Source organism: Ipomoea nil, unplaced genomic scaffold (genome assembly GCF_001879475.1).
Source record: "Ipomoea nil cultivar Tokyo-kokei standard unplaced genomic scaffold, Asagao_1.1 scaffold2704, whole genome shotgun sequence".
Taxonomy (NCBI): domain Eukaryota; kingdom Viridiplantae; phylum Streptophyta; class Magnoliopsida; order Solanales; family Convolvulaceae; genus Ipomoea; species Ipomoea nil.
The window spans coordinates 2,501-21,853 of NW_017619132.1; the positions used below are offsets into that span (position 1 = coordinate 2,501).

Genomic DNA, 19,353 nt, shown 5'->3' on the forward strand with positions numbered 1-19,353 from the left:
AAATGTACCTTATATACATAAATAATGTACTTTTAATATATTAAAAATGTACTTTTTATTTATAATCCACACAATTGTGTAGACCATCCATTCAATAATGATTGGCCACTGGTGGGCTCGATTTATTAGATGATTCTCAATTAATTCATTTTGGGCTTAAGAAGCCGTGAATGAATTAATTCATGATTAGGCTGGTTCATGTGGATTAATTGTGCTCCATATGGCCGAATGGGCCTAGGATTTAATTCCCTTTGCGCTGGGTGAGGAACATATGCCGAATTAGTGGCCACTTGAGGCCTTAGGCTCTTAATAAGCTTTTATTAGCTATTTTCATTTTTTAGGCCTTGTTGGCCCATGTTGATTTTAGGCATTTTTTTGTAAGGCTTTATGCTTCTAGTAGATTTAGTCTTAAGTTACTTTTGGGCCTAAGATTTTGTAAAGGCTTTTGCGTCTTTGGTGTGGAATAAAAGTTCTTGATTTGTTAAAAAATAAAATAAAATAAAAAATCCTAAACCATAAGAAAATTTGGACCTAATTTTATTTGTAAGGCTTATGGCCTCTTTAGTCGTTAGATGGTCACTTTTAGGCCATTTGTATATACTCTTTGAGAATTAATAAACAATGTTCTTAACATCTAAACCCTAATGGGCGGATGGACTAAGGAATAATATGTGAATATTTTGAGGGGTGTTGATTTTGATTGGGCTTTAATGCATGGCAATATAATGGGTTTTGAAATTTATGCTTTGATTTTAGCAAATAACGTATGTCTTGAGCCTCGTATTGGGCTGAAGTTTCAAATAAGCATAATCAGACTAGACTTCATGAAGGCTATTAGGAGTTTAATTGTCTTTATTTAGGCAGCTTTGGGCCTAAATTGATTTTTTTAAGGCTTATGGCCTCATTTGCCGTAAGATGGTCACTTTTGGGCCATTTGTATATACTCTATAAGAATTAATAAAAAAAAAATTAAACTCCAAACCCCAATCGGCTAATGGACTAAGGAATAATGTGTGAATACTTTGAGGGGTGTAAATTTTGATTGGTATTTAATGCATGGCAATATAATGGGTTTTGGAATTTATGCTTGGGTTGAAGTTTTGAATAAGCCGAATCATATTGGACTGCACAGAGTTATTTGGAATTTAATTACCGGGCTAGAGAGTAAAAGTTTTTTGCGCCTCTTGACATATAAGACTTTGTGGCTTTATCTAGGCAAGTTTGTGCGTAATTTGCTTTTGTAAGGCTTATGGACTCTTTTGTTGATGGATGCTTACTTTTTGGCCAGTTTTATATACTCTTTGAAAATTAATAAAATTATTTTTCTTAAACTCTAAACCCTAATAGGCTGATAAGTTGATGGACTAAGGAATAATGTGTGAATATTTTGAGGTTTGTTGGGGCTTTAATGCATGTCAATATGACAGGTATTGGAATTTATGCTTGAATTTTGGTGGATAATAATGTCTTGGGCCTCGTATTGGGCTAAAGCTTTTGGAACATTAATGGGCTGATGTAGGAATAATGTGTGAATATTTTTAGGGGTTTTGATTTTGATTGGACATTAATGCATAGCAGTATGATGGGTTTTGGAATTTATGCTAGGATTTTGGTGGATAACTATATCTTGGGCTTCGTCTTGGGCTAAAGCTTTAAATAGGCCGAATCAGATTTGAATGCATGAAGGCTAATTGGAATTTAAATTTTGGGCTAGAGAGTAAAAGTATTTTGGGTCTCATGACATACAAGTCTTTGTGTCTTTATCTAAATAAATTTGAGCCTAATTTGGTTTTGTATGGCTGATAGCATCTTTTGTTGTTGGATGGTCATTATTGGGCCCTAATGGGGTAATAGATTAAGGAATAATGTGTGAATAGTTTGAGCGGTGTTGATTTTGATTGGGCTCTAATGCATGGCAGGATGATTTGGTGGACTTGATTAGAAAAAATTGGTTGAGCCGAATAGTCCTTATAAGCAAAGATATTATGCATGCTGATGGGCTTGATAATATTTTAAGGTATTTGGGTCTCTACGTGGTGAGATGGAAATTTGGTGTAAAGCTTGGCATTTAATATTATTAATTTTTTTTCGAATAACAAAGGGCTTTTATTATTTTTTAAAACTGAGTTTTTTAAGTCTAGGTGACTTTTGAACCTAATTTTATTTATGTATGGTCACATTACACGCAGGAAATTAAACTAAAACAGAAATTTAATAAAATAATAATAAATAAATTAATAAACAAAAAAAACAAGCAATAATGAACAAAGAATATAAAATTGAAGGGTGAAAATAAAATATAATAAAAACACCTCAACATGTCATGCATACTTTAAAAGACATGCAAATTTAAGAAAGATCAACTCACTATATCAGTCTGAGTCTGGATGATTGACTGCAGCGGCGACAAGTGGTTGGCAAGTGACTCCATACATACAGCATCTTTCAAGCAAAAAAAAAGTGTATATCAACATTTCATATGTAATCCCAAAAGAATAAGAATTGGAAAGAACAAAAAGGAAAGATTCAACTATAAAAAAATAATAAAAATAATAATAAATATCCGCATTGAACTATAGAAACTTGGGGAAAGAATCCATTTATTGGAAGTTGAATAAAAGAGAACTCTTGAACACTATGTATTAATTAAGACACTTTATGATTTTGAAATTTTTGAACCATGTATTAAACTCGAAGCATACATTGAGTTCAAGGTTTGATATTAAAAAGCAGCTACACCAGAAGACTACTCCACAAATAAAGCTGTGAATGTTTAATAAAACGGACTTCAACAAAAGTTAAAATTTTTGCTTACATATCTTTCAGTATCAATGGGAAATTAAAATTTAAGCTAACAATAACATATAATATGATATAATATAATACAATATATCGAAAATTCAGGATATAGACACAACAATGCATACATTTATAAAATTAAATTTTTATTTTAAAAACTCTATAAAAAGAGACCATAGTTATACAGATTCATGTGCAGAGTATATCAGAATAAGGTATTACAGCTAATAATACCCTAAACATGATAATGTATATACAAGTAATAACGCAGTTATTTTGTTTACAAATAGACATACAACTCACCGATCATGCACAAGACTGTACGTCCTTTTCAGATCCACGGTAGGTGCATAGATGTCGATTAGAATCCAGAATAAAATATGTTAACGGCTATGTAGGGAGCCGAAGAAGAATGGAGGAAGCAAAATCGCCGGTTCGAGTCCTGGGCGTCCGATTGAGGCAGCGAGTGACCGGCGTCCAATGCAATCAGCTTCGGCGTGGCAGTCGTGGACGATTGCCGATTGTTGGGACGCCATTAAATCAGGCGTTCGAAGAGGGTTGTGAACCAGAGATCGCATCGCGACTATAGAGGACGGCGGCGAAGTTGGCGTTGCACCAGGAAAGACGGCAAGGCGGGGTTGGATTTTTCCAAAAACGTGGCTGCTTCCTCTTCTTCTTCAGGCAACGCCAGCGACTTGTTGCTGCTCCTCAAACTCCGGTCGACGACGAAAGGGATCCGTGGCACTACGTGATGGACGTGGACGAGCGTCGGCGTTGGTGTCGTGACAAGGAGAGACGGCAGAGGTTGGCTGGGTTCCTGGCTCGCCGCTAATGTCTCCCCCTTCAGGCGATGATGGATTCGGCCACCGCTGCTTCCTCCTTCAGGCGATGCAGGTTCCGGCTGTCGGTGTTCCATCTCCATCTCTGCTCCGGTTTATTTAGTTGTTCAAGAAGGCAGCTAGGGTTCATGGTGTTCTAAGCGACCCTGTAAAACATTTTATACTCTATTGTCAAACAGGAAACCTCCAAGCCACATCACATCCATTCATCGTGTTGCTCTAGATTATCGTTCCAGATGCAGATATTTGTATTAAAGAAGGAGTCTAGAAGCTATATATTTGTAAGTTTGATTTTGAATTTAATTAAATTTACACCTTCCAAATAAAATTTATTTCTCCAATTCAATATGGGAGATTGGAACAGCCAAATCAATTCCCAACTAATTATTAATTACTATATAGAGTTAATACCTAAAATGGTCCCTCGACTATGCCATAATTACTAATTTGGTCCTCAACTATGTAACTTTTACTACAAAATTATAATTTTACAAGATTTCTACTTCCTCTACATTTAGAGGCGTCAAACCATGCAGCAATACACTCCGATCAAATTTGCCTCAACATATACACACTATTTGCCTCAACTAAAGTTCGAACCTAACACTTCCCACTTAGAGAAGCAACCAATACCAGTAAACTACAAGCCACTTGATATTAATAATAATATATAAACATTATATATTTGAGTTATATGTTAATTATTACATAAAATATAAATATCAAATTTATAAAAACGATTTACATTATTATTATTATTATTATTATTTAGAAGAATTTAAATATCTAAAATCTAAATAAATTTAAAATTGTAATATAATGTATTAATATTGGGCACCTATTTTTTGCGCATAAAAAAAAATACTAGTATGTATAATATAAATAGGTAAACAAATTAATAAAAATAATTGTTAATCATCTTCTAATATTAAAAAAAAAAAAAAAAAAAAAAAAGTCATACAGTAAATGTGTTTTTGGCAAAAGTTCCTGCCTAGCAAAAACGACGCTATTTAATCCAAGACAGTTGAAATGTTAGACTTCAATTTTTTCAATCATTGGTTTTATAAAAAATTTCAATTTCACCGTCCAAATTGATTTAAAAAAATCGCAATTATATTTCTTTAGTTGATAAATATTTTTTTTAAAATGTTTTTACCAAATTACCCCTTACACTAATAATAGTGGTGTATAAAGTTAATTATTAGATAATTTTTTAAAGCCTCTTTAGTGGTCAAAATATTTGTTCCCTTATAATGTTAACTAAATTATCCATTATACTTTTTTTCTCAAATTCTTTTGTTCATAAATATATTTGTAAAAAATATTCCAAATTACCCTTACACAAATAATTCAGTACGTACTATTTTTAAAATAAAATAGTTAAATTTTAGAATATATAGATTAGTATTAACCAGGACTATGTGGTCTAATGGTATCTGGATTGGACTTCCATTTGGAAGGTTGTAAGTTCAAGCCTCAGTGGAGGCGTTATTAGCTCTTTGTGTTTCAGTAGGTTGAGAAAGTATATGAACAGATACTACAATGTAATAGAGCTAGTAGCATTCAAAAAAAAAAAAAAGATTATAGTTCCATTGGTATGGGCAACGTTGGTTTGATAAGCATATTTGGCGGGTAGCTGCTGGCGATTTGTTTTCTTTCTCTCATGCTAAATCTTTGTTAAGACCTGAGCCTGTGAGTTCTGATATTCTTTTTAGTGCATGTTGGCATAAGCATATGGCCTTTAAGATCTACGGATGAGAGACACAAATGGCACTTGTGTTTCTCGTATACTACGTGAAACGCAAGTGCCACTTACGTTTCATGTTGAGTAATCCAAAAAAAAAATTGCCAAATTTCAAAAAACACGTTTGGAACTCACGTTTTTTGACAAGAGACGCAAGTCTCAAACGCGTTTTGCCTATTTTTGTACCTGGCTTAAAATCTTCCTATTATTATCAACACTACTGGACACATGTCCATTTCAGTCAATTCCCCCTCATCCAAGTAGGTGGATTCCTCCCCTTCCTTGGAGATTTTGCTGGTTTGAAACTTCTCAAAATTAGATATTTTAGGGATAATGGTCAAATAGACCCTCCATCTATATACCAAAGTTCAATTAGACCCTCAAACTATAAAAACATCTAATTAGATCCTTAAACTTGTTAGATTTGTGCAATTAACTTATTTAACAGGTTATCAAAAGGTAATCGGTCAACATTTTATTACATAATTAGATGTTAAAAAAATAAGCCCATTGTATATGAAGATTAAGATTTAGAGAAATATATTGTAATTAAAGTCTTTTAGTTATTATTCTTGGAGTCATCGCAAAATCAAAGTGTGAAATTAGAGTTTGACGTGATTCGAATACTGTTAGAAACCATGCTCATAAGGTTTCTTATTCGTTACGGTGATCGTAACAATGTGACTGTACATCATCGTAGCTCTAACGATTGAACAACAAGATGTTGCGAGCTTTTATAAATATTTGTTTTACCAAACTACTCCTTATACTGATAATAGTGGTGAATAAAGTTTATTAAAAAAATTTATAAACTTATTCAGTGGTCGAAATATTTTTATTTTTATTTTTGACCAAATTACCACTTATATTTTATTTTTCAAATTCTTTAATTTATAAATATATTTTTAAAATTTTTACCAAACTACCCCTTATACTGATAATAGTGGTGAATAAAGTTTATTATTTTTTTTAAGTGTCGAAATATTTTTTTTTTTACTTTTGACCAAATTATCCCTTAAACTTTTTTCTCTAATTCTTTAGTTTATAATTTTTTTTTTACCAAACTACCCCTTATCCTAGTGGTGAATAAAGTTTATTAAAACTTTTTAAAAAGTATTCAAGGGTCAAAATATATATTTTTTACTTTTGACCAAATTATCCCTTATCAACACTATCATCAGCACTGTGTGGATCATGGTCCACACAATAATTAGGCAAATTATTATGTGGACCATAATTCACACAGTGTTGTATGGACTATAACAAAAAATACATTATTAATACATTATTAATATTAAATGTACTTTCAATATATAAAATAATTTACTTTTAGTACTTAAATAATGTATTTTTAATATAATGTAAAATTTAATATGCTTAAAATACATTATTTATATATTAAATGTATATTATTTGATAGTATGATTTACACAACTTTGTGAACTATGGTTCACACAATAATGATCATGTGATATTTGGAGAGTTTGGCCGTGAGGCTCAATTTGGTTTTGGGCTGAATTGACATGCAGTTGTGCTATAGTTTAAGACTTGGTCTCTATTGTGAGTATTTGGTTGGGATCATGTTGGACCTATTTTATTAGGTCACTTTTGGACCTAATTTTTTAAGGCTTAGGCCTCTTCGGTTTTGTATTAGGTCATTTTTGGGCCTAATTCTATAAGGTTTTGGCCTCTTATACTTTGCATTAGATCACTTTTGGGGTTATGTACTTAGGGGTCGTTTGGTTCACGGAATGTCAGATTACCTTAGGGAATGTTAGATTGCTATGAATGTTAGATTGCTGAAAATATTAGATTCCTGTTTGGTTAAAATTGGGGTATGTAATATAATCATGTTTGGTTTAGGGTTATCTTTTATTCACACACTATAATATCCTTAATAATAAATTTAAAAACTAAAATAAATAAATAAGATAATGGTATCATATATAATTACATGATTTTAAAATATTAACTAAAATATTGAACTTGAGAAACAAAATTATTTTATATGCTAACCTAACATAATAAAAATAAAAAATATAAAAATAATTATATATGTGTGTGTGTGTGTGTGTCAGTGTGTGTGTGTAATAAACTAACAGAACCAAGGTTATCTTACATAACCTTAGAAATTGAAGGGAATCACATTCCCTTCAAAATCCTATGTGGAGGGAATGTGACATTCCTGGGGAATGTTAGATTCCCTGAGATAATGTGAACCAAACATAGAAATGTGAGCTTTGGAATGTCACATTCCCTTAGTTATGTTATATAACCTGAACCAAACGCTCCCTTAGAGTTTTTGATATTCAATAAAAGATAATTTTGAAAATATCTTATTTAGTGACCTAATTGTACTTTTACGTTTATTAAATTTATATTGAGTCTAGCTATCTACCTGACTACCTACCTAGCTAGAGGTAGCTGGTCGTCTAAGAAATTTGGTGTGTATTTTTATTCATTTTAGTATAGTACGGAGGGAAGACTCCGATTCAGTACTTCTAATAATTAGGTAAATTATACAATACAACATATAGTCAGTGAAGAAAAGATTATGAGACACATTCTGGCAGACATACTGACAGAGTGACAGACAGCCAGACAGGTCAAGATGCTATGGGCGCATTGCATGTGACAAGCTCCAAATTAATTCTGCTGTGGTTTATTTTAGGGTTTAGGGTGTACCTACACGTAATTACATTATTTTATACTAGTTGTCATCCACGAGCTACAAAACAAACAACCCAACCTTGATTATATATAGTTATATTCCTACCTTTAATACTAATCAATCATAATTAGCATTTCTACTCCCCCCACCCACCCACCCACCCGGAGTTATATACGACATTATATATATATTTAACACTTGACATACAATTAACCATGATTTTCAACATGCATGCATGTGATACTTTATTATTTTTGTTTTTGGTTGCGATGGTGTGTTAGTTATGCTAAGTTATATCCCTTAATTACATTGTTACTTTTTATATTAGTTTATTACAATTGTGTTTTACCTATATTATCAAAAAGCTTTAAACTAATAATAAATTCTCTGTGAAATGAATTTTGTGTGAACTGAAAAAAAATATATTACAATTTCTTTATGAATACACCACACTACTCTAGCATGCATAGGCCGATGCACCACACTACTCTTGCATGCTTGAGAGTCCAAAGACCATTCGTGGAGTAATTTCAGTACATTCTTTTAGTTCATACGTTCGTATGGAAGAGCAATTCACACCCGTCTCAAATATATATATATATATATATATATATATATATATATATATGTAAATAATGGATCGAGTATCATGGCTACCACATGCATATAGTATTTTAACATTTCACACTCACCCTTCTAAATGTATCTACCATCACGAGTATAATCTTTATAATATTCAATATAATTAATTCATCATGTGAGTGGAGATATGAATATATGATTAGAGAGAAGCCAGGCCGGGATATATAGCTTAATTTAATTTGTAGATTGTGAATTATTTTAATAATACTTGTACTTTTTTGATCATGTATATATTATCGTAGCTAGCTAGACTAGAGTAGATGAAGACACACATATGATGCTTCATTTTTGTTTCTTCAATCATTCCGAATTTCTGACATGAAATGAGATGGGGCCCGGGTAAGTTCACGGGAGGCAGATTGACTCAAAACAAATGTGCTGGCACAGAAATATTAGCCACGCGATAGCCAATGCATGCATATATGTCTATTTATTTATTACTACTGCGTGGTGCCGTGTACGTGGTAGTAATGCACAAAACCCACATCAAGGTTAAGATTCCGAGATTTCAGGTTTAACTTTTTAGATTGGAAAATACTTAGTGTACTATCATTTTATACTCCCAACTTGTACTCTCTCTCACATGTTTTTGATGTAGACATTTTTCTGTGGACCTACATGTTGAAAATAACCAATCCTAACTTGCCACATCAGGGAGTAGAATTTGAGAGTTCATGTAGGTGCAATTAAAATAAGGCGAAATCCCTGGAGCAGACCCACGCACCGACTTTACATAAAATTATAAATGAGTCAAATTAATGTTTAGTAGCCTTTTAAGTGAAAGTACTAAGTGTCTATAATGAGCCATTTTAATTCTATGAGAGGGTAAGACGGTTATCAATATTTAATCATGTGTTATTGAACGCAATAAGAAAAATGTTGGTGCATGCTTTGATGAGTACTGGGCCAGGAATGAAAATATTTGTTAAGGAAACAATAACAGATCTAATCATTTAAACATACATTATTATATTGAATTGTATGCTAGGACGGTGCACGCCAAGGCCAAGCTCGCTCTACCCAAAACGAGTGTGAGTGTGTGTATATATTATTAGATCGAAAGTCAATAGAGCAATCACGTCACCAATATAATGCGAAAAATTAAACAGGGATGCAATTTAATTAACTACTAGTACTTATTTGAAAGCATGGCAATAGGGGCCAACAGTACAGCTAGCTTAATTACCTCCAGGCCACCATCCATCAACCATCATATCATATCGCTATCTTTTTACTTTTTTGTTTTTGTTTTTCAAAGAGTATTTATGTAATGCTGCTTAACCAGATTAGATTCAACTTTAATTTTTACATATAATAAATAACTTGACAATGTATGTCTAATTGCATGCCAGTGCCAGCGATACTGTACTGTATGTATATATATTATATGGTGTTGCCAAAACATTATTATCATATATATCCCATCCAGTCAGACACAAAAGAAATGCATATATAGCTTTAAGCTGCATGCGGTAAGCTAAAAAGATAAGGGACAGGGCCCGGGTGTGAGACCTGACCTGGCTATGATATGAGGGATCGGAGTTTCCCTATTTTGGAGGAACCAGTGGCCATATATATATTTTTGTCTGTAGCAAAATGGAGTACAATAGAGGTTGAGGCCTGAGGCCGGGGCCCTCAGACGTTGGCTAGCTCCTCAAACGTTACACTCACTCACGAGCACAACGTATGTACCTTCCTGTAATGCTTATTATATATCTATCTTCTTCTCCGATCCCCCATGGCCTTCTTCTTCTCTGCCACAAATTAACTTCCCTGGCCTCTGATCTTCATTTCAATGGCTTCTGCTTCTTCTCCTCCCACTTGGGGGGATAATGAGAAATTAGACCTAAAATCTGTGCGCCTATTTGTCACTTTCATCAATCACCATATGCATGCATTACTCACGGATAACAAGACATGGAAAGTTTTCAAGTCCAGATGCACTTCCAAGCTTCAAATCCCCCCCGATGGAGGAGGAGATGAGGAGGAGCATTCAGTCCTCTCCAATCTCTACTGGGGTTTACACACTATTGAAGCAGCCAATAAAGCTAAATGGGCAGAAGAAAAAATTTCCATGCTTCATGCTTCTGAGAAGATGCTCCAAATCCCTGCCGCCCTAGATGAGCATGGAGTCACAGCAGGAATCCCAAACCATCAACTGCTTGCCTGCTCATACTTTTATCTCTCCCTACTGTGGAAGCTCCAGGAGGATGAGTGGCAGGTAGCAATCCATTTTCTTCAGGCTCTCACTCTCTCCCCAACCCTAATCCATACGGATTTGGCTCCCCAACTTTGCAAAACCTTGTGTCGTCTCTCCATACACAAAGATCAGTTACACGATGTGGCGGCAATCGCAAACATGGCAAAGAGATACAAGTCCTGGTTAATGTACTACCAAATAATAGATTTCAGAGAGACTCCTCAGAAGCCAAGACAGGCCACGGCCACACAAACAACCTTGCCTCCCCATGAATCCCTGTAAGTTATTCTTCCTCTTCCAACACCTGTAAACTAGGTAGGTAGGAAAAGTAAAATTAATTTGGAGAAACTAAACAACAATGCAACTTCATTACAAAATAATTAAAATTATTAAATTTTCAGTCAAACATGCATACAATGAAAATAAATCAGATTCTAGATTTTAATGTTTTGCAGCTAAACAATTCAGGAGTACACGTGTAGAAAGGGAATAAAAGTAAACAAACTCACTGCAGAATTCCATTCAGTTTAGATGTATGTTCCACATTTTTTTTTATCCCAATAGACTGTTGCTATTGCTATTGTTTAAACTTCTATCCTACATTCTCTCCATTATCTTCATTATTTTGGTCCTCTTGTTTGTACATATTCATTTTTTATTTCAATAAAGTTCATACTTCTTATAAAATAAAAATAAAAATCAACACTTGTCAACATGATTAGCAAGTCTGTCTAGAATTAAGCACAAATTTGTAAAAATGAATGAAAACTGCACTAAAAATGGAGCAAGTCTTCAGCATACATAAATGAACACTGCACTGTTGTCCACCAATTGAAATTTGAAATATATAGAGCGCATTAAAACTAACTATATATGAATAACTCTGATGTGTGATGACAAACTATTTCCTCATTGCATTATAGAGTGCATTGAAATGTAACGTCATTTCATGTAAGGGTTACAAAGTAAGGCCTGCTATCTACAATATAGAAGAAAGCACAAGCAATGCTCTGTTATATTTGTTTAAACATATATGTTAATGCTTGATTTTTAGATTGTAGTTTCTCAGTCAAGTTACACTTCTTCTTAATATTGAGAATATGGGGTCAGTCGATCTTCTAGTTTCCCTACATAATATATATTCAATTTGAATTATTTTGAAATTAACAGAGAATCAGTGCAGTTTGAGAAGGTGCATCCACCAGAGGATATGGTTGACAAGGCAGAGGCCTTGAACAACTTATTCCAAAATCACGTACAAGCTATTAAACAATCCAGAACACAATATTCTGAAGAAACTATTACAACATCAAGTATCAGATGTCTCAAAGATATCTTAATGGAATCCCAGTCAGATTCACCCATTTCACCAGATTTAAGTGACAGCAGTGACACTGAAGAATGTTTTCCAAAGGTAATTGGTTGAAGCCCAAAAAAAAAAAAAAAAAAGAGCATGCTTACAAATGGCTTGTTCATAAAAAGTTCCCCTCATCCTTTTCATAATATCATTTTTTATTTCTGAATCAGGAAAACGCAGCTGTTTGCTCCTTATCCATGCCTAGCATAGTCTCTAAGTCTCAAGCTTATAGACACTGGACATATGGAGAGAGAGCAGAAAATAAAACCAGTGATTTCTATTCCAAAAGATTCTCCAGCTCATTTCCCAGTAAGAAGTTATCAGCATTAGGAATCAGAAGCATCAAAGCACAACATGTTTTTGGCAGAAACAAAGAAGCAGCAAGGCAAGGGGAGCTACAAATAGACGACGATCATGAATTTTATGGCTATACAGGGGGTTCTATGTCTATGCGTGATTCTCATTTCTACCAGGTAAAGTGCCAGCGGAGTTCTTCAGTGAGGAAGAAAGGAGAAAGTCACCACAAGATCACAAAGGAAGGACATACCCATATAGAGCAAGTTGGAATACTTGAGAAAATAATTTCAAAGTTATGTTTTATGGAGGAACTAAGAAATTGTCAGGAAGATCATGCAGCTGACCTCACAAAAATATATGAAACTCTGAATGATAAAGCAGGAATGAAGTACTCTCTACTGAAGGACATCATTCTAGATCAATTACTAAGGGCTATATCAACATCCAAAGAAGAGCAGGTGATAAGAGAAACAGTATCCACACTATCAATTATCATTTCAAAGAACCGATCAGTTATTGAAGACATCAAGAGAAAGGGATTGCAGTTAAATCATTTGGCAACTGCTCTTAAAAGAAATGTTCATGAAGCAGCCATATTGATATATTTAATAAATCCAAGTCCTGCAGAAATCCAGATGTTAGAAATTTTACCATGTCTCTTGGATGTTATATGCACTTCAAACAGCTACAAGGGTATGCTAACATCACTTCTGCTGACACCTCCTGCAGCATCATTAATGATTATTGAAGTACTAGTAACTGCACATGATTATACAACAAATAATCTGCACTTATCTGCGATCAGCTCTCCAAGAGTACTCTCAGGACTCCTTGATGCTCCAAGAAACAATAATCTTGAAGAGATTATTGCTTTGGCTTCAGTTCTTGTTAGATGCATGCAATTTGATGGGAAATGCAGAAAACATATATCACATCTTTCCCCTCCAGTGGCTCCATTTATCACTCTGTTGAGCAGCAACAGCAAGCGTGCAACATCAATTGCACTAGAGTATTTTCACGAACTGCTTTGCATACCACGGTAAGGATTCTTTAAAAAACTACTTAAGGTACTAATTTTGATAGCAACATAACAATGGATAGAAGAGTTATCTTCTATAGCCTATAGGAAATGTAACATGGTTTAGTATATTCTCACATTCATGAACAATCTAAAAATAAGCCTTAATGTTGAGAATAAAACTTGTTTCATGAGAAAAAGTGCTTCCAATATCTGAGATGACGTTACTTTTTTTGGAACAATTGGGTAACAGGTCTTCAGCTGTTAATGTATTGCACCAGATACAAAAGGAAGGAAGCATCAATAACATGTGTGTCTTATCACTCCTTCAGAATTCACAACCAGAGCACAAGCCTTTGGCAGCAAGTCTGTTGCTTCAATTAAGCACGCTAGTAAGTATAGGAGTGTAATTTTCAATTTGAAATCTCTGACAAATAATGTATCTATTTATTTGATATTCAAGTCAGAACTAAGTGAAGAAAAGTTAGATCAGAACTCAAAAACTGACACTAATTTGGATAAATGTTGAGAACTTTTCAGGAGGAGATATCCAACAAACTCATAAACAGTGAAAAGGCTATAGAAGCCTTTCTAGAGTCATTGATGCATGAAGAAAATTCTGCTGCTCAGAAGCTGTCAGCATTCATTCTATCAAATCTTGGTGGAACTTATTCATGGATGGGGGAACCATATACCATACCATGGTTAGTAAAGAAGGCAGGTTTGACCTCTATGTATCACCGCAACATGATAAAAAAATTTGACTTCTCAGATGAAAGTTTGCAGGTATGTTAACCTTCAAGACTCAAATCATTATCCACCAGAGAATAGGTATAGCGAGAAAAGTAAATAAAATATATAACTTCAGAAAACTAAATGAACTTGTAGGATGTTGGCATTGATGCATGGTGTGGCAAACTTGCAAGGTGCATTTTGAAGTTTGGGGTTCCTGTTTTCCATGCTCTAGAGAAGGGACTTAAGAGCAAGTCAAAGAGCATTTCTCGAGACTGTCTAGTCATTGCCACCTGGCTTGGTTCTGAGGTTACAAAAGGTACAGATGATTTGAGATATGCAGCATGTGAAATCTTACTAAGTACAATTGAGCAATATGTGCACCCTGGACTGGAACTTGAAGAAAGACTATTAGCTTGTCTATGCATATACTATTACACTTCTGGTAGAGGTAATGGCTCATTTCACAATTTGATCAAGTTCAACACATTGTCTGTGGATATATATATATATATATATATATATATATATATATATATATATATAGTTGTGCTTAAAAGCCTTAAATATTATGTTCATTGAATTACAAGCTTGAATAGGAAATTATTATTCTCAGGGATGAAGAAACTAGTCAACTTTTCTGAAGGTGTTCGAGAGTCGCTAAGGCGCCTTTCCAACATTACTTGGATGGCAGAAGAACTACTGAAAGTAGCTGATTATATCCAGCCAAATAAGTGGGTAAGTAGCTTAACATCTAATACAGAATTACATGCAATTTCAAGCAGAAAGATGCAATTCAGACGTCACAAAACCTTATCATAATATACAGAATTCCAAGTAACATACAATAGTAATTTCCATCACGCACAAAAATCTGAGTTCTTTTGGATCGTAAATAGACCCAATAGAACTCTATGACAAATACCATACTAATCGGCTAAAAGATACAGTTAAGTATTTTGCTCACTTAATGGTATCTCTTGACCACCAAACTACCATAAACACACAGTTCGATAGGAGAAACTCAAGTTACAAGTAGTGCAAACCTTATTATGTAAACCAGAAAACACACAAGTAAAAGAGATACAAGGAAAGAGTGAAAAAATAGTGAAATCATTGCATAAGGTAAATAACAACTTCCAAGTTCCATATCTATAAAAATTAAAAATAGAGTACATCATGAATATATAGTAACACACACATTCATTTGTATTTGATATAATTGATAAACATTGTTATCTGTTAACTAGCATTTTTACTAAAATGTCAAAGCAGCGAATATCATGCGTTCACACTCAGATTCTTGAAGTGTGTCAGAGTCAAAGTGGAGCCGTGACTGCCCTCATCTACTATAAAGGGCATCTCTTCAGTGGACATGCAGATGGTTCAATTAAGGTGCTGTACTACAACCTACTTCATCACTTCCAAATAGTTTTTGACTAAATAATGCTACAAGATAAATCTCTTACCAAGTTAGGTTACAACAAGTGTGAGTTTGATAAGAGTCAGTTTGCTCTTTATTATTACTCTGTATTATATTAGAATGAGGGATAAGGTCCCTAGAAAAACTAGGCTTGTTTCCTTTAATTATAAAACTCAACTGACAAATGTCTCACATCTTAGGTTTGGGACATCAAGGGACAAACAGCCTCACTTGTACAGGTTATGAAGGAGCACAAAAGGGCAGTCACATGCTTTTCACTCTTTGAGCCTGGGAATTGCCTTCTAAGTGGATCCTCTGACAAAAGAATAAAGGTAACTCAACATGGAAGAACAGAGTCATGGCATTTCACTGTAACTGGTTGAAACCATAAAGGTGAAATTTGTTATCTCCCCAGAGGTCTCCTTTTCATCCTTCAAATTTGTTTCCCCTTTCAACTGTAGGTTTGGCAAATGGTCCAAGTGAATATTGAATGTATTGAGACAATAGTAACAAAGGATTCAATTCGCCGTATCAGCACTCACGGGGATGTGATTTTTATTATAACCCATAGCAACAAATTGAAGGTAATATTAGAAGCAAGATTGATGTCGCTAGGTGAACATTTATAGTGGCTCATTACCTTCAGAAATGAAACTATTGGCAGCTGTTTGATGTTTCGAGAAAATTCAGAAGAGTCTTCAAGAATAAATCAGTGAGTTTTGCAACAGCAGCACAGGGAAAGCTCTATGTAGGATGCACGGATTCAAGCATACAGGTTAGTACATATATCTTGCCAAAGAAAAACTCATTTAGCAACTAAAAATTGAAAGAGTAATATTATATTAACGAATCCAGGAGTTAGCTATAACAACCAGCAGACAGCAAGAAATCAAAGCACCATCAAATAGATGGAGGTGGAGAAACAAGACTGTGAATTCAATTTTTGTGTACAAGGACTGGCTGTACTGTGCAATTGCAAATGTTGAAGGTTCACATATTAAGGTAACATGAACTGTATCAATGTAGGTTACTCTATTGTTGGATTCACTGACTTAGACTAAAAAAATGCAGGAATGGAAAAGAAATAACAAGCCACAGTTATCAGTAATGCCAGAAAAGGGCGCAAATGTATCGGCAATGGAAATAGTGGAGGATTTCATATACTTCGTATCCAGTGCATCAAAAAGCAGCCTTCAGGTAATTAACATATTTTCCAAGGAAATTTTCAAAATTGACTTCACAGTTGTCTAGAGGGTTGTACATTCTGACCCATGAGTACCAAAAACCAATCAGATTTGGCTGAGAGGAACTCAGCATAAGGTTGGGAGGTTATCAGCAGGTAGTAAAATAACAAGCCTGCTCTCAGCAAATGACATGATTCTGTGTGGCACGGAAACTGGAATGATAAAGGTCTGTTTATTCAAATGTCTAGATCAATTTCTTTTACATTCATTATTATGTTGTGATCTCTCACTATCTCTCTGTCTAAAATATTACAGGGTTGGATTCCCCTCTAGAAGGATCACAGACACAACAAGGATCCAAGTCAGCTACATATACTGCTAGCATAGATTTATTCATTTTCATAATGTACAGATCAAATGAATTATCTAAGTCTTAAAGGAAGAGAATAAGAGAATTACCTTAAGGTGGCTGCAAATGGCTTGGTCATTCTCAATGTGCGCACTTGAAAATATCATCCTTACAGAAACCCTTTTACTCCACTAAATTAAAATTTCTTCCCATGAGTGACAGACAGGTGCGATAGAGGTGAATATACATCATTTGATAATCTTCTCATGCAGCTTACAAATAGCTGACTGTATAATGTGCTCCTCTCCACTATTTCGTTAATGAATCAAAAGCTTTGCAAATTATGCAATAAAAATCATCAATTTTTTGAGGTATTCATTCACACGTGGCTGAACTCTTTTTGCAGTCATCAGAGAGATTGCCATGATATAGCAGCTGCGATTTCCCTTGCAATTCAATCTCTAAATATTTCTCAATGCAAATACAAAAGGTAATTCGCAGAAAGGCTGCAGCTTTTAACGGGAATCTATGTTGAAAGTATCTCTGTGAAAGTTAATTGTGGTGGACAACAAAATGTACTTTTTCATCTCGGGTATTCTCATTTGAAAGGTCACAACTATACGCTCAATCACCTTTGATATCATAGGCTAATCTTACTTTCTCAAAATCTTATATTACCTTTCGAGTGGTGATTCTATTACTTGAAATAATTCAAAATCCTATGAACCAAACACTCCATTAATATATTAAAAATGTATATTGTATTTAAAAAAATTACATTATTTTATATAATGTATATTCAATACATAAATAATATAATTTTAATATATTACAAAAATGTATTTTTTTTATAGTCCACACAACACAATTGTCCACATAATAATTTTTTAATTATTATAGTTCACACAGTTGTGTGGACCATGCTATCAAATAATATAAATTTAATATACAAATAATATACTTTTAATATATTAAAATATATTTTTTGTTATAAATTACATAAAATTTTGTGTATCATAGGCTCTGTTTGGCAAACCTAACTGAAAAGCTATAAGCTATGAGCTGATAGCTGAAAAGGAGTTGAAAGCTGAAAAGCTATAAGCTCGGAGCTGAAAATTGAAGAGCTGTTAAGTTAGCTGTTGGCTCTGTTTGGCAAACCTAGCTGAAAAGGAGCTGAAAGCTGAACAGCTATAAGTTCAGAGCTGAAAACTGAAGAGCTGTTATGATTAAAAGTGTTTGGTAAAATTAGCTTTTTGATAAGCTGATAAATGTAAAAAGATTAAAAAGGACATCTTCATAAAAGTTAAATTAGTTTGTTACATATTAAAATTTAACATTTTGTCTTAAAATTTTTTTTTTAACATTTTAAAATAAAACTATTAGCATAATCATGATCTAACATCTATATTGTTGCAAATCTCATAATAATAATAATAATAATAATAATAATAATAATGATAATAATAATAATAATAATAATAATAATAATAATAATAATATTTGCGGTGAAAGTTGCGAATAAAGGAGAAGAGAAAAAGTTTTAATTGGGAAGCGTAAATTATGTAATTTATTTAAAATAATAAGGATAAAGATGGGAAAATAGTTAGGAAGCTAGGAGCTTATTTTGAAACGCTACCTTAGGTAGCGTTCCAAAATAAGCTCTTATTTTAAGCTAGGAGCTTGTTTTGGGAACATTAACAAACAGAGCTTATAGCTTATTAGTAGCTTAAAATAAGCTATAAGCTCCTAAATAAGCTCTGCCAAACAGAGCCGTTATGATTGAAAGTGTTTTGTAAAATTAGCTTTTTGATAAGCTGATAAATGTAAAAAGACTAAAAATGACATCTTCATAAAATTTAAATTAGTTTGTTTACATATTAAAATTTAACATTTCGTCTTCCAAAAAAAAAGTAAACATTTTTTAAAATAAAACTATTAGCATGATCATAATCTAGCATCCCATAATGAAGTAGCAATATTGTCGTTGGTTGAAGCCATATTGCTAATTTAATAATAATGATAATGATAATAATAATAATAATAATAATAATAATAATAATAATAATAATAATAATAATAGTCTACATAATAATTTATC

At 33.4% G+C, this 19,353-nt stretch overlaps 1 protein-coding gene across 3 annotated transcripts; it reads left to right on the top strand.

The window, feature by feature from the left end:
- The first annotated feature begins 10,282 nt into the window (after nucleotides 1-10,282).
- LOC109155795 (putative E3 ubiquitin-protein ligase LIN-1) lies at nucleotides 10,283-17,400 on the top strand. 3 transcript variants are annotated; one of them, XM_019303446.1, is made up of 15 exons: nucleotides 10,283-11,173; nucleotides 12,066-12,309; nucleotides 12,423-13,588; nucleotides 13,821-13,959; nucleotides 14,108-14,353; nucleotides 14,456-14,750; nucleotides 14,916-15,037; nucleotides 15,575-15,694; nucleotides 15,923-16,054; nucleotides 16,184-16,306; nucleotides 16,387-16,497; nucleotides 16,578-16,724; nucleotides 16,794-16,919; nucleotides 17,016-17,132; nucleotides 17,222-17,400. In XM_019303446.1, exons 1-15 carry the CDS (start codon nucleotides 10,491-10,493, stop codon nucleotides 17,237-17,239), a joined length of 3,789 nt encoding a protein of 1,262 aa, XP_019158991.1. In that variant the 5' UTR covers nucleotides 10,283-10,490; the 3' UTR covers nucleotides 17,240-17,400. The 3 variants fall into 3 exon arrangements, with proteins under 3 accessions (XP_019158991.1, XP_019158992.1, XP_019158993.1); XM_019303447.1 differs by having other exon boundaries at nucleotides 14,456-14,618; XM_019303448.1 differs by lacking the exon at nucleotides 10,283-11,173 and adding an exon at nucleotides 11,362-11,428.
- The last annotated feature ends 1,953 nt before the right edge of the window (nucleotides 17,401-19,353 follow it).